Here is a 24,632-nt window from a genome sequence, read left to right as displayed (position 1 = left end):
GAGCACGGCCTGGTTAGCTGGGTGCCGAGATCCGTGCTTGACCAGGACCGGAACAGATAGCCTCCCATAGCACTCGTAGCGGAGGACTGGGAATAGGACAGTCAGGGAATAGTGCTAGGGGTGTTTCCCATTGAGCACGGGTGAAGGGGCCGTTACCCCTTCAAGTATTGTTACCGCCTTTTGGTTGAATAAAAGAGTGTGCCTCAACTACGTCGTCTGTCTCCCTGGGAACTCACTACACATCCATGGAGGAGACATACGCGGGACCCTAGGAGATAGACACACGTGTAGGCTTAACAGACTGTTGGGGAAAGTGCTGTTTATGAGCACCTATGAAGGCTAGCAAACCGCCTTTGTCTCCCTAGTGGTGATGTTTTACGCATCACACCAGGTACTAATTTGAGGCTGAGTCGATCTAGGGGAGGCACAGGACTGGTTCAGATAATCATCACGAGTGTTGGCTGCGAGCGGAAATCGAACTTAGGTCGCCGGGTTCGTAGCTCAGCACGCTAACTGCCACACGACCGCTCCCCACACAGACAGACACATTGACAGACAGTACAACACAGAGATCAACAGATAATAGTGGACATGTACTCAATTTCATACAAGATGCACTTCAGATAAGGTTAAGATTTTTATTGACTGATTCTGTATCGTTCTACTTTGAGATTACAATTGTGGATCTATGAATATGTTAAAAACGTTATGATGGCTTTGTGTGGTCATGACAGCTTTAAAACAAAGTGATTACAACACAGTTTCCCTAACTTAAAATATTTATGTTCCACTGCGAGTAATTCTCCCCAACTCAAATACCGTATATATTCATAAGTGAGAAATGGACAATATCAACTAATGCCTGTTCAGCAATCATATTCAAAATGTGAATCAAACAACAAGGGATTTAAAATGACACCAGAAATCTCTCGCATTATCATCTCTGCCCATAGCTTGGAGCAAGCCGCTCTCTATGCAGCTAAAGTCGGTCATCTTGTGAAATCATGCGCTGCTACACCTGGGTGTGGGACAGGTGAGCTCAGCCGAGCAAATGGGCCTCATTAAACACTGTTCTGACGCCTGTCTACTTTGCCCAATCATTCAAATCTGCAAATGATAAGAAAACCCCTCAAACCAGAGAAATTAATGCGGCCGGAAAAACATAGGTTTAAGAATACATCAAATGTGTACAATATTGCATGTATAAACGCTCCCTGGCTTACCCAGAGACCACCAGCTCAAAATAACTGCATGTGGCCATTTTGCCGTTTTCTCAACTCTTCTCAAAGATCTTCTTGGTTCTTTCGGTAAAGTCACGTAGCAGGGAAATAATCTTCTCAAAGAGTTGAGAAAATGTGGCTGCTCCTACCGCTAGCATGAAATGTGAGGATGTTGCTGTGCTGATGAGTCTGCATGAGAATGAAACCAGCCAATGGTTGTCTTTGTCTCACTGCTGCCCTGAGGATGGGCACATTTTCTAAACTCCTTGAGTTGGTGGATTAAACGACAATATGGGCACACAAGCGATTATTTTGAGCTGGTGGTCTGGATAAGGCTAATATCATTTGTACATGCAAAGCTGCACACCTTTGTGTGTTGCTAAATCCATTCACACAATTACCCAGGCCCAACGCAAGACTGTGTGCAGCAACGTCTTGTAGTTAGTCTCATTTCCCAACAGAAAGAAGCAATGAGACATCACTTATGATACAATTAAAAACATGTGCCACGTATCCGTGCCAAAAATATCCAACCTACAGCAAGCTCGCGTTCAGTCTCGTTAGGTCTTCATGTGAATGTGTACAGACTACATATGGGTTGAGCGATTGCGCAGTGGTTAGCGCACTGCACGACAAACTTAGTGACTTGTGCGATTCCCAGTGAAGGTTAAGATTACGTATAAAACCCCCATCAACCCTCACATGTACCAGTTATTATCTTGTAATGGCATGACCGACAGGAGGATCAATATTGGACACAGTGAAAATGGCACAGGGCATCGGAAAAACTCCAGAATGAGAAATCTTTTGTGCATTTCAGTGTTGTTGCTGGGCATGCAAAGTGAGATTAGAATGCTAAATTTGTGCAAACAGCTACTTTAAAAAAAATCAATGCTCAGTATTGTGTAACGTCCTGTAAAGTCGCATTGTCCATTTTGAAAATGAACCCATTGTGCCCTTTTCTGACATTAGTGGACCTACTTTGGTGACATTCCAAAACTCTAACAAACATTGCCAGTGAACTCATATGATGTTATCACCGTCACTGATTTTTAACATAGTGTACAGTTCAAGGCGAGGTTAAAAGCTCAAATGAGATTCAATTATTGACCGTTGTTCACAGTGGTTGGTCCACTGCATGGGCGCATGTCAGACAAAAAAGTCACGGACGAAAAAACGACGAGTCTCTGTCCCCAGCTGTCATCGACGGCTCCAGCCAAAGTCGTGTCACATCCTAAATCCAGGCCACAACCACTCAACCAGCTCTAACGGGACTATAACGTCCTCTGTCCATATCCTTTACAAAGCAACACAAGCAATGTAAATGCCACAAATAAAGACGACGAGAACATAATGGTATGATGCTGAATACTGTGCATTTTAAGAGCAAAGGATATGTCATGCCAGCAAAAAGCACTGCTGCCGTGATTACAATGGCAATATTGTATACAACCAAGGCTCAAATTCAGACCCGCATATTATCATCACATCACATCCAATAAACTTCTCACTATGGCAGTGACCACTCCGCGGTCCGTCTCGAGGCCTACTCCCGACGCGAATATTATTCCGTGAAGAATTGAGCCCCGTCGAGAACGCAACAAGCAGCGGCACAGTGTGCAGCGAGCCTGCGCCGCTGCAGTCACAGACGGTTTGATTCCAGTGAGAAATTCTGAGAGGTAATAAAAAAGGGAAAAATCCAAATTCATCCAAATTGACATTGGAGAGGCCCATTTCACCGACGCCTCTTCCCAGGCGATGCCAGCCATGCGCCGAACCCCTGGTGCCTCCTGGGTCCCGTGACCAGCTGACCGGGGGAGAATCACGGGTCAGTTTAAGCCGCTGCAGGCGAGGGGGGGGGCATTGAAAGCAGTCGCACGCATTCAATAAAACGATTGTCCCCAGAGGCCAAGCGAGTGCCAGAGGTCGTCCCGTTTCTGTGTGGGTCGGTTGGTGCCACGGAACACGCGGTGCCGTCCATATTATGAGAGGGAGATGCGTGAGTGCCGGCCAGAAGGTTGTCAGGGCTCCAGCGACAAACGCGTCCCACGTTGCACCGCAGGTACCAAAGATCCTGATGACGTCATCCTCCGGAGAGTGCCGACGTCACTCGCTCGTTGTGAGAATGTCGACGGTGCTAGGACCGTTCACTGGAACCGTTGCCCATGCGACGGTCTTGCAGCGGTTTCCCTCCATGGGCATTTGCTTCGGGAGCTGGGATAATGTAAGAAATGAAAACACTTGTTAAAATATATATTTAAAGAGAAAAACATTCACTTTCCAGTCATATTTGTAGCTGTATTTTACAAGCAGGAACATGAGATTATTTGCACAATACCACGTTTATTCACAATGTGTGTAAATGATATAATACTCATTGCACACATCGCGACGTGAACCCAATATGCATATCACATGGATTCATTAAAAAAAAGTCCCCGGTTTTTGTTTCTTTCTTGGCTCAATTCGTTTTAATTTCCCGGAGTCGACACACATTTCTGTAAGAATATTCACACATATCGCTTTCACATATATTCACATATATTGCTTTTTAAGTTTATTGTGGACATGTAACTTGTGTTTAGTAAGTCAAAAAAGCTGGCTGCCAAAAAGTAAATTACTTGCTCCACAATTGACCTTTCCGTCATTGTGTGCAGGATTTACGGCGGCACAACACAAGCTACTGCTACATCAGCGGTCGACACAATCCAGGGATTAAAATGACACTGAGCGCGGGAAAAACTCACAACTCAGCTTTTGTTCCCAGAAAAATATTTATTTTCAGTTTTTTTACCTTTAGTTATTATCTTTATCAATGCAGCCACCTGTCAATATCCACCGAGGTTCAAGCTTAAACAGGGCAAACCTAGCCAGAAGAGGAATAACAATGCAAGCAAGAGGTGATTTATTGACAGCAGAAGGCGTGATTATAATCATGCCGTGGATGTCACGTCAATTGATAAGACTGTGTTTATAGTTTACATGGCCTTGTTTTAGACCACAACTCGAGGGTCGTAATTATGCCATGTTATTTTAGACTGCAGTAGTAGGATAATTAAGTAATATTCTTGCAAGCCATGGAGAGAGTTCGTTTATTTTTTATATTTCTCCATTGAAGGAGCGTATGTTACAGTGGTTTACTGTATGGTCCACAGCAGGACAACCTGTACGTAATCTTCACCGTCGTTAGGAATCGTCAGTGCAGTAGAGCCAGTATTTCCTACTGTAGTAGAGATGTTTTCTAATTACACTGGCAGTATGTTTACTACTTTCATTTGTTTCCAGCCTACATGCACATTTCTGTCTGATGAGTTATTATCCTTTTCAGAGAGTGCTAGGAATACTTCAAGATTGAAATCAGAATGTCATCATTAATTGTTTTAATCTCAGCCAGAATTCACAGGTCAAGCTGTACCAAATCTAATGCTTCCAACATTACTCCCAACCATGAACAGACTAAACCCTAACCCCAACCATAAACTTAGCCATAACCCTGACACCCCTTCCCTTTGGACAAACGCATCTCATGAAAGACAACTGCACAGTTTTTCACAAGTCAACGAGCTCCATTAGTGCTCGCAAGTCACTTTTCCAAAGTAATTAAAAATAAACGGAAACACGTCATTCCAAAGCAATAATAACATGCAGTGCTTTACAAAGATAATGACCTAAGAGAGCAAAACAGAAAAGGACAACAAAACTAACACGGTCAACAATCATCGATGTGGACCTTTTGACCTTCGAGGTCAGCGCTGTCGGTTGATGTGACCGCAGTGTCAACGATATGCGCATTCGCCCAGGGCAAGAGGTTAACCGCCCACGTGAATTTACACAACATTCATACAAGAGACGCATTTCAAATCACTTAGCAAACTCTTCCGGGGAGCGACAGGGCTCGTTGGTCGCCTTCCACAAGGGCCCAGGGGAGCGCGCGTCATCCCGAGGCGTGGGACGCTGATGGGGGCCAGGCAGGCTGACCGATTGTGTGATCTATGGTGGCAGCATTTGAGCAAGGGGCCGATAATGGCTTCGTAAATAAACAACTACGTCCGTGACAGCCTGCTCATTATCGGAGGCACCAAGTTTCCCAGCAGACTTACACTGTGACGGGCAGCGCCAGCGTGTAGCCAACCGTGCTAATTGATTGTCTACGTACGGTGTGAAAGAAGTTCAACTACATATGTACATTTTGACGGCTATTTGAACGAAGCATAAGCACGCGATGCAATGGTGTGCTTTTCACATTTATGCAGATACCAAAGAGGGAAGAATGAAAATGTACAGTATCGATCAAAGTCTTATTGTTTTTCAGAGGTGGAGCTGTATTGCAACAAATGAGCTGGAAATGTATCGAGATTCAAATAGATTTGTTCACATTCCAGTTGTTTTGTTTTGCCATCCTGTCTTCCCACACGTGCTCTACGTCCCCGTCGTTGCGTTCACCATTGGTCTCCTGCAGCACACGACGCATGTCCATTTGCTAACGTGGAGCTCAGCTTTCACCTGTGGTGGCATGCCTGCGTCACCACTTGCAGGACAAAGACAAATATCCCCCATATCGCCTTAACATACCTTTGGGGCAAGTGCTGTAAAGCGAGCAACTATGAAGACCGGAACGGTACACAGGGGGGTGGGGATGGCCAGGCCCATGCCCGACCATCGTTGTTTTCCCAGTGGCAATGTTCACATAACACACCAGGTACTCATTTGAGGCTGAGTCAACCTAGGGGGGCAGGACTAATTCAGATAATTGTTACTAGTGTTGGCAGTTGGTGGGAATCGAACTCGGGTCGCCGGCATCGTAGCGCAGCACGCTGCTCCCCACGCAAGAGCAGTACGCACACCTACACCTTCAGACTCCTACACACTGCAAACGTGCAGACTCAGACCTACATAGTCACTTGCCCACATAGCCACCCCACAATGCAGGTCTCATCAACTGGTGGATTCCTGTATGTACACTTATCCATATACCAATACTCTCATCCACACACCCACACATCCACACCCAACTCATCTACATATCCAGACACCGAATTCATCCCCATACTGCAACCTCACCATACACCCCTCCGATATGCACGGTTGGTTATGTACAGTACGAAAGACGTTCAACATACATACATACAAACATACACAGTAACATTGAGAGTGCTTCCTCTGTGATATTGTATTGTTTATTTCCACCGTGACTCTGCTCGCTGTACAATCACACGTATTCTCATTATTGCGCTTGTATACACAGAGAAGCTTCATCAAGTCAAAAGACTTGTTTTTAAGCAGGGTCCTGCTGGATTTTCGCATTATGGGGTGAAGTTGTGGCTGTGTTCGACCCTAATAGAGTAATTTGCAGGTAATTTTTTCAGCATTGGGAAGTTTAGTCAATACCAGTTACACTGAATGGGTTTCGTTTTTTTCTTTTTCTCTTTCTATCTTGTATCCGTTAAGGTGAAGAATCTCTCGGTGTGCTGCTCACCCGGCTCACTGCCCGTGCGCACTGGTTCCTGCGTTTCTCCGCTGCTCGTCTTCTTGCCGGCTTCGTCGCGCCCATGGTGATCGGCGTCGCCGCCGTTGCCGCTCGGAAGCGACCCGTTGGTGGGGCTGGTCGAGGTGTCCTCCGGCGACGAGATTTCGCTCTCACGCCCATCCCGTGCCATGCTGAATCTCACCAGCTCCTGCAGCTCTGAAATAAACAAACCAAGAAGAAAAGGTTGTGTGCATCGGGCGTTTGTTTATACCTCAGCAACCAAACTCGCCTTACACCATCTCGTCCTAACCATTCCACCATCTCGTCTCAACCATTCCCCCTGTATTATACCACCAGCGGCAGCTGCCCCTGTGCGGCACAAGGTGTACGTAGCACAGCCTGCGAATGGGCATGAGTGTGTGAGTAGGGGGTAAATATCGAATTGTGGTATTTCCCAATGACTGCACGTAGTTGGTGAAAGTTATTTACTAATTTAGCAAATTCGGACGATGATGCCGACATGCTACCGTGATGCGGGCGGTGAGAATTCGTGGATAATACAGCCACAGTATTAAGCGGGTAGGCTGCCGTCAATGAAGCAGGGCCGGTGAACTCGAGCATGAAGCAAACGCGAATAGAGAGGGGGGCGAGCGAGCGGATTGAGGCTCCTCCTGAGAGCAGCAGGCAGCCTCCAGTGATGGCACGCCTAAGAGCTCCGGGAATGAGCAGCATCTTCACGTTGAGACATTGTTGTTGTTGTTCTTTTATTTAAAATGGGCAAATATGTGTAAACATAGCAAGAGGAACACAGACAGAAGTTTAAAATTACCATTCATTTCATTAACGGAGTGTAATTTTAACAATTCCTGCAGCTGCCCTGGTATCCTGGCGGGTATCGACTCCGTGCTCATCTCGCAGCCCGGAGCCAGTGGTGGGAATTCGACATTTAAATGGCGATTATAGCCGTACGGCAACCACTTTTGACTTCCCCCGCAAAGGTGGATTCCTTAGGCGTGCCGTCTGGAACACAGTGGACGTTAGCGATGGCGTGAAATCATGAGCACGCGGGAACCATTGTGTCAAGTCACCTCAATCTGAAAATCACTCACTTCGAATCGGCAAGTGTGACAGCTGCTTCTACATAACATCAGTTTAACAGGATGAAATTAATTTCATTTGCCTTTCAAAGGACATATCGCGGAGGCGACATGACACATTATATATGGCTGTTTTTTCCCCCTTAGTCATATCAGAATCACTTTTCTCTCAAGCGGCCAATGGCGCATCGGTCTGGCTTGAATTTGGACTAATTATATCACCATGCTGCAGAAGTGAAAACGAGTTTTATAGCTCATCGGATTCCTCCAGCATAAATACATATTTTGATTCTGAGCAAGCAGCAGAAGCAACAGCAGCAGCAGCAGTAACAGCAGTAACAGCAACTGTTGTAGAAACAGCAGTGACAGTAACATCAACGGCAGTAAAGGCAGCGGTTGCACATCTTAATTGGAGCAGAAGCCGATGTAACAATGTTTTTTTTTTACTGCAGGAACATAAAATACCAGGCTAAGGGTGTTCTGGACCGGCATTTCCAGCAATATTTATTGTAGCAGGCAAACTCTGGACTGGTGTTGACTTTGTGAAACTTATCAGCAAAACTTGGCGGTTAACAAATGTATGTGTTCACGGAGGACCTATAACAATCAAATCCAGAAACATTTCATTAGCAACTCTCGGCTGATGAAAGGAAGGGTGGAAAATAATGAAGCCTATGCATTTTAAATAGATTAGAAAGCCCACATGGTAATGGACCAACATTGTATTTTAGTTTGTAAAACAAACCCTTGTATTTCTATTCATATTCTTATTCTTGTATTTCATTATTAATATTTTAACATTGGGTTTGAAAACCTATAAGAAATGAAATACGTTATGAGAAATCTCTGCTCACGCTTGCGTAAAAAAGAGGACATCTTGGGAAAACCAGGACAGGTGGAAACCCTCCGACTCACTCTGCATCAATCGACGGTGCAGTCACTCTTTCTCCATTGTTCAGTCACGTCCCTGTAATTTAACTATTATTTCTTGGTCAAACCCTATCAATCGCTCCCTTGTGCCAAGATGTTAATTATGTCTACTCGGGGTGGTCCACCCGTGTGGGCTGTGGACACCAAGAACACACACACATGCTTGCAGGGCCACCCAGAGGTTCGTGGGGGACCAGGCCAGTACGCTATGTAGGGCCCCTTCCTTATGCCACTATCCACAGCCTTGTTGTAGGCCCTACTTTGTGTGAGGCCAGGGGTGAAGTGCCCCTCCCCTTTCTGGGCAGCCCTGCGTGCTCTTTGGCTGCCTCTTGGTGGTTGGGCCAGGCCCACAAGAATATCGCAAAGTGACCACGCTTGGCCTAATCACTCAACGTCACTGTAAATAATGTCGGCTCTTAACAAAGTTCGGGTCATTATTCTGTTTTGATTACAAAGCCAAAATTCATGTGGGGTTTATGCATCTGCAAGCAATTTAAAACGTGCTAACTGCAACAGAAAAAAAAATCTGTAACTGTGTGAGTATATCTTAAAAAGGGAAATTATAGTTTGTGACTCAAACGATAAGAACTGTGAGTCTACATGCATAGGGTTAACAAATACTCCTGAATTGGCTAAACATTCATAAATTGACCTTTAATAGACACCAGAGACCAAAGGTCAACATCTTTCGAGGAGGAACACAGTGATGTATGTCATAAATTACATTTTAAAGCTTTTCCTTAAGTGAATAATTCATTATTAAATAACGTTCTCTTCTTAGTATTTACCTTTCCTCGTAGGTGGGTTGAAGACGCTGAGCGGTCTTGGTTGTGAAGTTTGTGCCAAATAATTAATGCCTGTCTGATAAAGACAAATAATACTATACAGTTGTGCGTGATGATGATACACATTATTCACAGGCATGAACATATATTTGTAACAAGTTGTATTAAGCAATAGAGGATATGTTATGTAAACCGACCACCGGTCGTGGCCCTCATCAATAGTAGCCACATCTACCATGGCGGTCTCTGGCCGTCAAGGTCTGATTACAATGGCAGGTGAGACAATGTCGTCATCGCCTGTATCTGTATACAGGAGGAGAATGGATCTTCAGAGCCTCTGGGGATGGGTGGGTGTGTATGAGTATGTGAAAGATGAAGCTTGGTATCAGTGCATGAGTCTATACCTGTGCATGTGTTTGACTTTGTTGTGTGCATGTGAATTATGGGGAGCGCTACGCTACGAACCAAAGTTTAATTCCCACTCAGCCTTAAATAAATACCTGGTGTGGTGTATAAACATCTCCTGGGAAGACAAATGCCGCTAACCCCCTCGAAGATTGTACCGACCTTCACAAGTGCTCGCTAACAGCACTTGCCCCTAAGTATATTAAGGCTAAATGGGGGATATTTGTCTTTGGTGTGCCATGGTCTAGCTCTCTCTTCCCTCTCCCATGTGTGCCTGCTCTCACCCTCTCTGCATCTAACCTTAATCCCTGATATCCATCATTTAAAGCGTTTGAGACGTTATATAAATGGTGATTGTTTTTGTTGTGAGAGGTCAGCCTTCAGGATCTTCAAGCATACTCCTGCTGTTGCATGAATCTTTACGATGGCTCTTCACATGGCCAGTGACATTGGCAGATGACCCTTTGATCATGACGAATGGCATTCGCAGATCAAGACTAGGTGCACCTATGATAGCCAGCAGGTTAAAAACGTTAAGCCGAATGACGAACAAACGGACCGGCGTTAATTATTCCATTATTCATTCAGAATGCAACAGACAAGCATAAAAGTCGACATTAATGAGGCAAACAAAGCACGAGTGTGCATTTCTATAAATATTGATTAACGTGCGGAGAAGGCAGAGATTATGTGTCGCAGAGATGATGTGTCACAGAGCCCTCGTTAAGCTTCGGCTCGAGTGGTCTGGAGCAAACACAAAGGTGACAAGCACATGGCGGTTGGTGGGGGGGGGGGTGAAGAGGTGGAGCTGACACTCAGTCATCCCGATTTAAACAACTGGTTTCTTCCGAAGGGAAATCTCAGACTTGTGAAATGTGAGTTTTGCTTGTGGGGCCGTGTGCACTAATGGTAAGCTAACGACATGTTGATTTATTGGAAGCATATTTCTTGGTTCTTTCGGTAAAGTCACGTAGAAGGGAAGTAATAAAATAATACAAATAAAACATAATAAAATAATTCTCACGATGTTTCGGCCACAATGCAAGTAGCCGTCTTCAGGTGAAGAATGAAACACTGCCAAGCTTGGAGCGTATATATAAGCTGGGTTGGAGGTGGAAGAAGAGCGCCTTGACAAAATAATTTGCATATCAAGAGGAATTTAGCATATTTATGGGAAATGCGTAGGAGGTGGGCGGGGGGGTTTTCAAAGTCATATTCTGCCCATGCATTATGCAGGATTAGCAGCATCAGAGGGAGGGGGTAGCATTAACAAAGGAAGGGAATGTTAATAGTATGTAGAAGCCACGAAACATGTGAATGGGAGAACGGTGGCAGGAGACCCGCAGCGGAGCAAATAATGCATTCCCTGTGGAGAAAACAAGATACACAGTCAATGCCAGTGAGTGGACTGCGGTCTGAAAGTCACCATAAACGTGAACAACAATCAGTTAAGATCCGAAATGGTTTATTACGTCCTTCCAATGATTGCTGAGCCAGAATCCATCTTCTCGGTTGAAATTGTCTCTGTGTTTGTATATGTGGATCGCCTCATGAACGAATCTCTCATGGTAGCCAGATGGCTTGCAGAGAACCTCTGTCTTGGAGAAGTCAATGTCATGTGAGCCCACTGAATTGTAACAGTGATATGCCACGGCTGAGGTGTTTGTCCTACCGTTTTTCAGGTCTGATTTATGTTCACGGATGCGGTCCGAGACATGTCGTTTGGTTTCTCCAATGTAACTGCTACTACAGAGGCAACTTAGTTTGTAGACGCCTGGGTACTGTATGTCTGGAACCACGTCTTTTACAGACGGGACCAGATCACGGATTTTATGTACTGTGTTGAATCGGACCTGGATCTTGTGTTTAATCAGGATTTTGGAGATCTTTTTTGTGACCCCAGCAATGTAGGATAAGTTCTTCTGGGATGGATGAACTCCCTCATCAAGACTCTATACCATAGAGCCCAATGCATCTCCGACCAGGAACACATTGCCAGTGAACTCAAACACGTACACCAAGCTCTTAAGGCTAATGGTTACTCCGACTACACAATCCGCAAAGCCATCACTCCAACCATCAAGAAGGATCCTGTTGAGGAGCCTTTGAAAACCATCACCTTACCCTACATTGCTGGGGTCACAAAAAATATCTCCAAAATCCTGATTAAACACAAGATCCAGGTCCGATTCAACACAGTACATAAAATCCGTGATCTGGTCCCGTCTGTAAAAGATGTGGTTCCAGACATACAGTACCCAGGCGTCTACAAACTAAGTTGCCTCTGTGGTAGCAGTTACATTGGAGAAACCAAACGACATGTCTCGAACCGCATCCGTGAACATAAAGCAGACCTGAAACACGGTAGGACAAACACCTCAGCCGTGGCAGATCACTGTTACAATTCAGTGGGCTCACATGACATTGACTTCTCCAAGACAGAGGTTCTCTGCAAGCCATCTGGCTACCATGAGAGATTCGTTCATGAGGCGATCCACATATACAAACACAGAGACAATTTCAACCGAGAAGATGGATTCTGGCTCAGCAATCATTGGAAGGACGTAATAAACCATTTCGGATCTTAACTGATTGTTGTTCACGTTTATGGTGACCTTCAGACCACAGTCCACTCACTGGCATTGACTGTGTATCTTGTTTTCTCCACAGGGAATGCATTATTTGCTCCGCTGCGGGCCTCCTTCCATCGCTCTCCCATTGACATGTTTCGTGGCTTCTACATACTATTAACATTCCCTCCCTTTGTTAATGCTACTTCCTCCCACTGATGCTGCTAATCCTGCATAATGCATGGGCATAATATGACTTTGAAAACCCCCCCGCCCACCTCCTACGCATTTCCCATAAATATGCTAAATTCATTTTGATATGCAAATTGTTTTGTCAAGGCGCTCTTCTTCCACCTCCAACCCAGCTTATATATACGCTCCAAGTTTGGCAGTGTTTCATTCTTCACCTGAAGACGGTTACTTGCGTTGTGGCCAAAACGTCGTGAGAATTATTTTATTATGTTTTATTTTTATTATTTTATTACTTCCCTTCTACGTGACTTTACCGAAAGAACCAAGAAGATGAATCCCTGCAGTCACGAAAGCTTTAAATCGCAATTTATTTGAAGCAGTCATTTGGCGTCCTTCACTTATCGTGGATCTGTCCCAGGAACACCGCATGGACCAGTGCTATTGCTGTGAATCACGGCAGCTCCCCGTAATTCTCAAGAGAAGATTAATTAATTACAAAACAAAATTACTGAAATATAATTAGCAAGCTGGGGATTTTTTTTTCTCCCCACAATAAACTTCAAATATTTGCATGATCAACGTGTAACTTTTATCGTGCTATTGTCGCTAATTGGATGACTCTGACACTGGGAATAATGTACAGTCTGTGGCTTGCAGTGTAAGTTATTGGGCATTTAACAACAACTCAAATAGCTGAGAAAATGTGACCATCCCAACTCTTTGACTTTGTGGTCTGAATGTTTTTGTCTTGATTTTGTTGTTGCTGTGCTCACGCACCAGGCAACTGGCACAATGGGATCATCCCCCCGTGTAACACATAAAATCGCCACATTAAGTTACTTTGAGCTGGTGGTCTGGATGATTGCAATGCACTCCTTTGTGTTTTGCTAAACCTATTTCTTTCCAGCCCGCAGTAATGTTTCTGTTGTGATGGGTTTTCTCATTATTTACAGATTTGAAACCAGGGCAACGTTAAAGTGAAGGCTGGGCCCGGTGGCTGCCCTGGTTATGAGAAGTGAATTATTTGGCCGACACGTTGAGGTACTCACCACACACGATGTCTGTTCCTCCTCTGCGTGCAAGATAAGAGGAACGTTAATGTTGACATCAAACACGACATCGGGCTTTCACGGTACTCAATACCAAAACCTGCCACTCAAAGGTTCACTAAAAAAAATACAGTATATTGGAGCTTGGTTGAGTCAAAGTAACCTAAAGAAGACCGCTTTTGTTGCGATCGAAACGTCGTGGGTTTTTTCCTTTTAATTTAGATTTGTGTTTTCTATCTACGTGACTTTACCGAAAGAACCAAGAATATTAATTCCTGCAGTCACGAAAGTTTTGAGTCTACATTGATACCGTACGTAGTTTAGAGCTGCTAGAGAATAACGTGTAACGCAAGTGGGAAATTCATCCTAATTCAACATGCACAAATATATTCTGTCGCAATGAAACATTGGCCACAAAAATTCTTCACTGATAGAAAATGTGCAATCGGCTATTTGTGAGTATTGAAGATACGCGTGGAGAAAACTGCTGATGTGTAAATGTATCGCTGGAATGCAATGGCGCAGTGCCCCTGGATTTTACTGAGGTCTTTCCTAGGCATTATTTTCTGCAACAGGCCTCATTGACAGCAAATGTCTCCTCGTAAAATCAGCCACGCCAACGCGGAATAATTACAGTTGTTACCAATTTCGTATTTAAAAGGCAGAAGTTGCCTGTTGAAACATATATATATATATACATCCCATAGATACCTTTTCAGAGGCCACAACATGTAGTGTTATCTCCATCAAGTGCGTAAACATTTAGTGATTAGAGGTGGTTACAATTCACACCTGGAAGGTACATTTTTTTACTGAAATTGTAAACAGCAATTGATTTAATCAGAGAACTGAACAAAGTAAAAATACATCATTGTACAGAGTTAAAAAATATATATTATTCCAAGTAAACATGCAATTACAACTAATTATGTGTTTTCACTGTGGCGTATAATACATACAACTAAATGCTGTAATGTTCAACACATCGCCTGTGTGTGTATATGTGTGTCCTCTCGCCTCACATCACCTGGGGATGACTGATCACTCAGTAGAATGAGAGAGGCTGGCGTGGGTCTGCGGCGTCTGATCTAGGATTGAAAACAAAACATTGATAGAAACATAGAACATTGCGCTCGGCTATTTGGCTACATTTTTAGAGCACAGACAACATTCGAGATGCGTCCGCGGAGGATTTTTTTGAATATACAGTACTGTATATTTTATGGATTCTAAAAATAGTTGTCCTTTTAGCGGCTGCGAAGCAAGATAATCTGGAACACACGCTCCATTTGTAGCCCCTTGCTAAACTCGACCTCAATTCCCTGCCAGCCCAGGTAGAGACTCTTGCGTCAACAAGGTTGTTGCGTGCTCAATCTCGGTCGCCACTTCAATTCACAGCATCTTTCACCAACTTTCTTTGACACATATTCTTAGGTTTTTTCGGTAAAAAAAAACTTTACCGAAAACACCTAAGAATATGAATCCTTGCAGTCACGAAAGCTTCAAATCTAGAATTTCTTTGACACTAACAAAATGCGATGACAGTGATGTGCGAATTATCCTGTGGATGATTGCACGGTAGATGGGAGTTGCATTTTTTTCACAGCATAATTACAGTTTCTTGTTTCATGCAATGTTCTGTTAAAGAGGACATAGACATGTTTAATGTGTCGTTATATTGACCCCTATGCAGTAAATCAGTTGTGCCGGCAAGTGATTATTACTACATTACTGTTAGTTAAATAGATGTCATATGTTGCAATGATGACTCGTTACCTTGGGACAGATAGAATTAGGTCACGCGGGGTGGACAGCAATGGTGACAATTACAGTTGAAATCACTGGATTATAATTTTACGGCTTAATGTTATCTTCCAGTTCATAAGGGAGAGTGGCAGTGCGCAGATGCACTGCTTCAGCAGATTCACATCCAACAGCCACTCGGCTCCTGAAGTCAAAAGTTTAATTACTGTGTGCGCAGGCATTAGTGCAGGAATTCACATTCTTGTTCGACCTTCACAGTGACATTCTTACATCCCGTAAATTTGCCAACGCGCATTGGCACACTCTCAAGGACAGATGTGCGCACGTCAGAATTCGAGCTGCTCTTTACGAGTTGCACTCCGCTGAAGATCGGAATAAGGGGGCATGGCAGGAGCCCACAAATGAACAGAATAAGGCGTGTCCATTTATACTTGACTCATCCTTGTAGGCTCCCCAGGGTCTAAAGTCAAGCGTGGGCTTGTGTGTGGCTCATCGGACAGGAGTCTGTGCCGATTGGTGCTGTGACCACTGACTCGGAGCGACGGAGATGCAGCATGAGCACTGCATGAGGCAACGTTACAGGCGCAGACACGGTGTCTGGTTATACAACAGCACGGGGGGGAGGGGGTGGCACGTTTCGATCTGGCCAATTAAGTACCGTGGCTCTTCGTCTGCAATCCCTAATTGGAAGTAAATAGCGATGGCCGCAGTCAGCCGGGACATGAAGAAAATTGACAACTCCAAAAACACAAGGTGTGCTGAGATCGAATGACACCACCGCCTACGACCTCAACTGATCTTTAGAAACGGTGTCGGAACACGCGCGCGTATTCGTGGTTTTCATACCTGTTCGCTCGAGGCGGGATCCAGGTACGTCTGGAACGAAGGCATTTCAAACTGAATCTTCTTGGGGCTCTTCGGATCATTCTCTGCACCGTCGGCGTCTATCGATTTGCCATCCATAGTGGCGCTGGGATCAGTCATCGCTCTCGCAACTGAACAATGGGAAAATCGGCAGTAGCTGAAAAAAGATGAATGGGAGCAAACAAAACAAGGCAGAGCGACCTTAAGGTGATCTATAACCGCGAGCAATAGGGCTCCTTTACATCCACCAGATGCACAATAGTGAATGTGAAACCTTTATTGACGTTGTTTAAAGCTTGACATTTCAGCGGGGGAATAATGTCAAGTTTATAATTCCGATATTACAGTAATCGAGACAACATTCCCAGAATACCAATGCTATGCTCAGAGAAATCAAATGAATTTCCACCTAAATAATCCCATTTAAGTAGTTGGCGATATGAATTCCACTTGAGAATTAATGCCTCTAATATTTGTCTTTCACATTCAAAATAAACCTACAACTAAAATCGCCCGGTATACGCCCGATCTTGTCAGATTGCAGTAGCTAAGCAGTGTTGAGCCTGCATAGTGCTTGGGCATGTGATCTTCATGCACGAGGTTGTTATTGGCAGCAGAGTGCAGTGCAGCAAGATACATTGTTGTGCTGTACTTCTACATTCCTACAGTCCATGCTCCTAACCTTCGCAAATCCACACCGAAAATCAGCGCCGAGCGCGGTCCAACAACTCATTGGGGCGGCCCGCATCCAGCAGGAGATGACAACATGACAGGCGAGTTGGGGTCGCGGTGTAATTGGCCTACATTGCCAAGGAAATGGTGCGGGTGTGGTGGAGGCCACCAGCTTCGTTATACCACGCGGGTTCCGGGAAATGAGTGGAATTGCTTGCAGCACTTGCCCCCGTGGTGCCGAAGGCTTATTGTATTGAGTTATCTATTTACTTCGTTTTTTAAGTAAATGGCTGAACCTTTGGCAAGCCAGTGGCGTAATGCAAGTAGAAATGTAGGCGTAATAGGTTCTCAGTTAAAATAAATTCATATTTTACGTAATTGTTATTGCATGCAATGTTTAGATTTTCTCAGATTATGCGGCATACATTAAAACACAAACACACAAAGCGATGTATTACATTCAATTGTGAGTAACATTTATTTTAAATTAACCGATTTATAATCAAATTATAAATACGCAAATAAATGAGAAAATTCATTTCCGCGATGCAATGTCTTCCAAATATGTGGTAAATCATAGGTGCAGCAGTTATCGTGATTTGGTCAACTGAATTCCATGTTAGACCCTGACGCGCACGTAGCAAGCAACTATGCATGCCTCTGAGGGACCCTGATCCTCCTGCTAAGCCGCTTCATCTACGGGAGATGGAGGATGTCACAGAGTCTCACACGCGCACACACTTTAGTCCGTGGCACGCTGGGGGTTTAATTCCCCACAGCAATGACAGAGGCAGAATAGCGATTTCCCAGCGCAGTTTGCCAGAAAGAGGCTCTGCACATCTTACATCTTGATGCAGGATGTGCGACATGCAGGTAGTGCCCCCGGCTCTCCTACAACCCCCTTGCTGGGCTGGCGTTCAGAACTAGGGCAGAGGAGCCCTCTGCTGCTCCTGCATGTCGACGGCAATTATCATGCATCACGGCTTCCAACGCGAAGTCCCTCCACTCCCCGTCTCTCAAATGCAACCCCGGAACACAGCTCCGCTGTCAGCGGAAGGCAAGGTTCAGTTTGCGTTTGGTCAAAAACGACCCATTAAACTACCAGCTTGGGTTAGCTTATTTGAAGATAGGTGTTGTTAAAAGGGTTCTGAATAGATGTCAAAATACGTTGACTGTTATGTAAAAACCATGAGGTACTGATGTGTTGAAGTGGGTAGCACACTCGACTTGCAATCCGGAGGTCACCAGTTCGACGATCTCCCGGCACGGCAGTTGAAATAATGGAAACGTTTCTAAAATCCCCCCACCCCCATTCCCACCTCTGTCCACCTTTAAAAAAATACCTGTCGAATACCAACTATAATCACCCTGGAAAGTCTGTCCTTAACTCCCGTGACGTCACTCCACATTGACCAACCCCCCTCATTAATATTCATGAGCAGGTGACGTCCTCCAAATGGACCCCCCACCCCTCATTAATAATCATGAGCGGGTGACGTCACTCAATATGGAATACTCCCCCACTCATTAATAATCATGCGCAAGTGACGTCACTCCACATCGAACAGCCCCCTCAATAATAATCATGAGCAGATGACGTCCTCAAAAATGGACACCCCCTCCCCATTATTACCTCCTATGAGCCAAGAATGTCTGTGTGCAACGCTTGTGACGTCACTCCACGTCGACCATCCCCCCTCATTAATAATCATGAGCAGGTGGCGTCACTCCACATGGAGCACCCTCCCCCCCTCATTAATAAGCATGAGCAGGTGACGTCACTCTACATCGAACAGCCCCCCTCATTAATAATCATTACAAAGTGACGTCACTCCACATGGGGGGCCGAGGCGCCTCCTCCCCCCTCCTCGGCGTCAACTTACAACCCTCACTACAAAGGCAGAACCCTCACGTCACGCTGTTGAGACATCTAAGTAAAAAGGACGTCGTGATGAACAAGGGATTATAACCTTAAAATGAAATCAGTCTGTGTCACCGCGCCCTTACAAACTGCACACGCATTGATGCAATGACTATCACGTCGCGCTCTGCTTTTCGCTTGCAAATTTCAGATTGACTGCAATACACCCGTCCTTGGAGAGGCAAAAGGCTCGTCTTAAATAATTAATGTCGACTGGACTGGCCAACGACATGTAAACATTCTCTTGCTTACAGTCCAACATGTTTAGACGTCGGCAGGAACCGGGTGAATGGGATATTTAATTATTAATTATTCCAAGTTCAACGGTAAATGCAGAAGGCCACGTGGGTGCTCGAGTGGCGTAATTCCTTGCCGAGGCCACAGGACTGCTCCGAGACCTTGGCAGCGTTGCCCTGCAGTGCGATCCCTGGCAACGAGCAGAGATTCTTTTTAGCCGGAGCAGCCCGGAACGCTGTTCGGAGAATTATTTTGGCATGCCACATCCATCTCGACTTCTTTTGTAATCAATATATTGACAACAATAGTGAATCCATGCATCGAAGTTTAATAGCCTGTTCGTATAGGACTACAGGGTACAATAATACTGTATATGCTTATTATGTTCTAGCAATATGGCTCTGCTGCCCGCTCACAATCGTAATGTTTTAAGTGTAATCCTGGCTGAGGGCTAACTCGAACAGTGACAATATACTGCCCCTGCCATCGGAATGAGACATTTACACCACTGGCTCAGGACATGGGCGCCCCATTAAATTTCATTCAGCTTTTTGGCTTCGGATAAGTGTACCTTGTACTCTCGTGGTAGTGCCTTATGTCGACGTATGGTGCGAAAGAAGTTCAACGTACATACATAATGTCTACTGTAAGCAAGCCTAAGCAGCGTTCCAGAAAATATCGAGTGCGGAATAAAGCCCTGGCAATGAGATATTGATATCTCCTTCCCAGTACATCACCGTTACGGGTTGGCCACACACGCTCGGCTGGACCATCAGTGGGGGTGTGCGGGGTGGTCTGGCTGCCCATGGAGAAAGCCTCGGCGCCCAATGGTCAGACTAAAGTTGTGTTTTGCTATGACATGTGACACGTTGTGGGTATTCCGAGGGCATCGAGGTGACAGACGCGGCCGCTGCGGGAGGTCGTCGAGGCTCAACGTGGTTGTGAAATAGAAACAAAACGACGTCCTACAAATATATCGCAAACAAAATGACGCCCTTAGCTCATTAGTTGAGAGCAAAATTAACGTAAAATTTTCCGATATTTTTTAATATAAACTCGTCACATTACTATAAACACCACATTGATGATATGTATGACCTAAAATACATAACAACTGATCAACTATAATTTAATCGTCAATTACAAAAGAGCAGGTGAAAACATAAAAGTATGTGCAGCTATACTCACGTAAGCGGGAGAGAGAGACCCAACGCGACAAGCAGCTGTGGGCTTACGCACTCCGTGATTTTACCGAGATTACGTTTTTTGAGGTTTTAATCTGTATTGGGATTATCAGAGGTAAACCTGCTTCATACAAAATACGAATCTTTTCAAATGTTACAAGGATCTCAGCGCACTCACGCACGCGCGTCCATGTCCATACATCCATCTGCGGCCCCACTCACAATGGGGCCGCAGGACATGAACCAAAATCTGCAGTCGGGCCATTTTAGGCACCGCACACAAGACGGCATAATTCTCTACCCGTCTCCTTGTGTCTAAAAACAACGCCAACAATAACCAAATGAGGATGGGTACCTCTCTTGGCAGAGGGGTCGGGTTGATTCAAGCAGCAGCTGCAGGAATTAGAGTCGTTCTCATAAGCCGCTCCCTTGCAGAGGTGCCGGTGGCGATGCCCGCCCGTTGTGACAGAACATCGCATGCAGCAGCAGCAGCAGCCGCCAATTCCCAGCGGTGGACGAAGCCTTCGCAGCTCTCCCTTCCCGCGGGCCTCACGCCGCCTCCGCTCAGCCCCTTCAATGCAGCACGCGCCAAGCGGCGCGCCGGGGAAATGAGAGGGGGTGGGTCCTGAGCACCTCCCCACTCTTCCCTCTCAACCCCCGGCCGAGATTTCCTCCCGTTCCCTCCGCCACGCACATACACACGCTCATCTCCGTCATGAGAGGGGGGGGGGGGGGGGGGTGGGGGCTTGTCTTTTATATTTATTTTTTGTTACTGCCACTTATTAAATTATGCATTCAGGGTCCACCGTTATGGTTTCGACTGGATGTGTGTGATGACGTAGGGCAGGAGGAGGAGGTGTGCACGCCACAACCCATGCACCGCATGCCGTGGAGGGAGAACGCCGTGCAATCAATAATTAAAGGTTTGCCTCCTCTTCATCCTCTCCCTCTGCAAATAACGGACATCGTCCTGTAACAGTACACGCTGGGCCATCAAACTCAAGGTAAAAAAAAAAGAAATCGCGATTGTTTTTTCAAATGCCGCATGCTGAAAGCCAAGACCATTTACACGTTTGCTGGATAATTGCATTTGAATGAGCACAATTAAAATTGTTATTTTGAAATTAAACCACGAAAAGATATTTGAAACAAATGTAATTGTACGTGAAAAACAGATCCTCTGCAGGTGATAGCGAGGTGCATTGCAGGACCGTGGTAGATTGCAGCAGCTTGAAGAGGCTTTCATCCAGCAGTGGATTGATCATGGCCGATGATGATAATTTCTGTTTAGAGTTTTAATTGCCATGCAAGCCAGCTGGAGGCTGCATTGTGACCAAAGAGAGAACAACGGACGTCAAAACGCGCATGGTGAACACACGTGCCATCAGTGGAGCTCTCTACACCCAATGCAGCGTTATCTTCAGTCACCCTCATCAGCGCGAGCACATAATCCCACTTTGCTCTGCTGACAATCAAACGGAGCATGAACACTGACAATGCAGAAAAAACGGCATCGTGCTTGTTTCTTAGTGCACTCGTTCACAAATGCAAAGCACAATTCCCCTGCACGCAAGGAACGCGAGCTCAGCAGCACACACGCGCTGGCACGACAGGCACCGGCGACCCACACGAACCCACGGCCAGAAGAGACTCCATTAAAAAGGGGCAATTAATTGGGCGGTTTAATGACTCATGCCGCCGATTTGGCCAGACCACGCACCGCAGTTTCTACCCTTTTAAAAGCGACGTGATATCTCGGGCAGACACAAACCAAGGTGCAAAAGGCAGCCTGCAATGTAATTGCTTGTGGCGACTGCGTGAATCGTCTTACCGCACCGGCTGAGTCAGGGTGGATGAGTCAGGGGTCAAAGTGGATGTTGGGTTCTCCCCCTATGGCCAACAGGATGCTGCTGTCGTCCTCAGTGCCGAAAGGTTTATGCTTCTGAACTGGTGACCTACACCCCTCTAACCCCAATGCCCATCCGGCCCAGGTTAATCTCTGAAGGACCCAATCTCGTTTAAATCTTGCACAGCTTTTGCAAGGAGATCAAACAAGCTGCTTACCTCATGTCTTATATCACTTCCTGCAAATTCTTCATTAGCTAGTTTATTTAAAGAACCGGTCAAACCAAAGTCAAATCGCATTGTAATATTTGTTTTGCTTTATCTCTTTCTATTTTTCTTCATTGCCGTGGCTATATATTTTCTTACATTTTTCTAACCAATGCACCACCGCTCCGTCCGCATTTGTCGAAACTAAGAAAATGTGCATTGATCTTCATGGAGAGCAAGGCTATTGAAGTTATCTTTTGAAGGACTATAAAACATTTCCTGGCATGTTTTACACGTTACCCTTGAAAGACCGTAAAACACAAAGTAAAATCGCACGTGTCGTCGTGTAGGTGCAGCGCTATTGTTGTTTTCATGTCTATGCAGCAACACACTTTTGAGGTCACAGGAATCCGGAGGCATTTAAAACAATGTTACTGAAAACAATCTGCGGATGGCCGAGTGGTTATATTTGTAATTTCCTGCACGAGCACAAAACCAAATTGATAATTGTACACTATTATTTCCAAACTCAAATTTCCGTTATTTATGACACGAGTTTAGTTAAGCAATAGATATTCCCAAAACATTTACATCCAATTCACGAGTTACGTTGTCATGACTATACTGAAGAAGGAACATTGCCTAGAACATTAATTGCATTTATAGCCTCATGACTATCTGCAACACAATACTGGTAAATATGGATTGTGCAACTCACAGGTGAAATGTTCGCGGCATAATTATTCCACGTAAATGAATAAATGTAGCAAATTAATCCTAACGGCGTGGCATAGTGGTTAATGCCCTGCGCTATGAAATCTAGTGACCTGAATTTAATTCCCAGCCATAGCAAACATGAGTGGCGAGTGATATATAAACTGGCACTAGACAACAACCTTTAGCAAGCCACACTGACCAGGGTGGAGAATTTGGTCATTCAAAAATGGTAAATGTAACGTGGGGCAGACCTTCATCAATCAGTGTATTGACAAAAGGCGAATTCTTGATTTTAATATAAGGAGGCAGGGCAAGAGTACAGTATACAAAAGTAACACGTTGATACTGCTCGTTAGGAAAGATTAAACCTTGGGTTGATATAACACACATGCTTAGCCAGACAGGAATTGCACATTTGGCCGATGTCCAAATCCACCTAAATGTACCTGGATCTAATGAGATCTCTTCAGCTCAGGAGGGTTGAGCCAGGTTGGAGACTGTCAGGGAATAGCAGGTGAGTCGGCGTAGGTCTGGACTGCAAGGTGGCTAGGAGATGGCAATATGTACAGAGATGGTTTCCTGAATGTGTGTTATTGTTTGGGTCCACAGTGTCCTCCACCAGCATCTTAGTGAAATTGATCAAACTTCCACATGCAGGAGCTTGCTGTAAATTTGGAGACTCGTCGTTGCTTTGTTGGGTAAACACGGGGCTTGAATACGATTATAATCATATAATTATTATTCGCAGTGCCAGACTCGGACACATGAGGTGCTAAATCTCGCTACCCAGTCTGCAAATACTATTAAGAACTTGTTTACCCTTCGCCCTTCTATACAGCTGCAGTGTAATAGCGCCGACTGGTGGACAGCAGAGGCAACTGTTGGGGACAGACAGCGCACACGCTGGTGAGGGCGTGCACGGGGTGTCGGCAGAGGGAGGAACTAGGGCAAGGTTCACAGAGGACCCGGTCTGGAGGACCCTGGAACCTTCTGGGAGGTTCGAGAAGGGAGGCGCGGTCAGGGCGGAGCCAGGCTACGCTTGTAGCATAAAAGGAGCCGAGAGCGGGGGGCTCAGGGCTGCCGGTTCTGGGAATGGACTCGTCTCGTTGTTGCTGTTGTCTCGTCGTCGTTGTCGTCGCTGTCGTCGCTAAATGTCTCCGCTAGATATTGCGCTCGGAAGGAAAGTGGTTGGCTATCTCAGTCGGCGCCGTCAGTGTTAGACGGCCAGTGTTGTGTACAGGCTGGGCTGAGCTACTGTGGAGATTGTGCGGACGAGACCGTCAAAGTTGTTAATAAAGAAAGTGCCTCCAAGAAACTCTGTCTCTGAATCGTTGGCACTACACAACCAACCCAGAGCATGTGTGACCGATAAGCTTACCTTGTCAATTTTCTTATACAGTATGCTTGTCTCACACACTGAACAGTATCCACACTAAAGTATTGAGTTAGACACCAATGTTTACAACGTAATTACCAGCCCGATAATATTCCACATAGATCTCATGG

The 24,632-nt window shown here is 45.3% G+C and overlaps 1 protein-coding gene across 2 annotated transcripts; it reads right to left on the bottom strand.

Annotated features, from left to right (window-relative positions):
* Nucleotides 1–618: 618 nt before the first annotated feature.
* Nucleotides 619–21,016, bottom strand: LOC133349615 (protein phosphatase 1 regulatory subunit 1A-like). Of its 2 annotated transcripts, none has more exons than XM_061563182.1 (7): nucleotides 20,713–21,016; nucleotides 16,326–16,474; nucleotides 14,743–14,803; nucleotides 13,716–13,738; nucleotides 9,503–9,575; nucleotides 6,697–6,903; nucleotides 619–3,434 (listed from the first exon to the last, which is right to left on the bottom strand). In XM_061563182.1, the coding sequence occupies exons 1-7, from the start codon at nucleotides 20,834–20,836 to the stop codon at nucleotides 3,358–3,360; spliced, it is 714 nt and encodes a 237-aa protein (XP_061419166.1). In that variant the 5' UTR covers nucleotides 20,837–21,016; the 3' UTR covers nucleotides 619–3,357. The 2 variants fall into 2 exon arrangements, with proteins under 2 accessions (XP_061419166.1, XP_061419167.1); XM_061563183.1 differs by having other exon boundaries at nucleotides 16,326–16,500; nucleotides 20,713–21,010.
* Nucleotides 21,017–24,632: the final 3,616 nt, after the last annotated feature.

The sequence above is a fragment of the Lethenteron reissneri genome, chromosome 31, assembly GCF_015708825.2.
Source record: "Lethenteron reissneri isolate LAM-NWPU_2019-01 chromosome 31, ASM1570882v1, whole genome shotgun sequence".
NCBI classification, from domain to species: Eukaryota; Metazoa; Chordata; class Hyperoartia; order Petromyzontiformes; family Petromyzontidae; genus Lethenteron; species Lethenteron reissneri.
The sequence above is the reverse complement of the archived record's forward strand: the minus strand, read 5'-3'. Positions and strand labels throughout refer to the sequence as shown.

Bases quoted from the DNA above. Each gene is read 5' to 3' on its own strand.
- LOC133349615 (XM_061563182.1), bottom strand. From the start codon at position 20,836: ATGCGATGTTCTGTCACAACGGGCGGGCATCGCCACCGGCACCTCTGC. The intron at 9,576-13,715 runs GTGAGTACCTCA...TGTCTTTATCAG, and splicing joins AGGAACAGACATCGTGTGTG to ACAGGCATTAATTATTTGGC. The intron at 3,435-6,696 runs GTGAGCAGCACA...ACATTATCCCAG, and splicing joins GCGCACGGGCAGTGAGCCGG to CTCCCGAAGCAAATGCCCAT.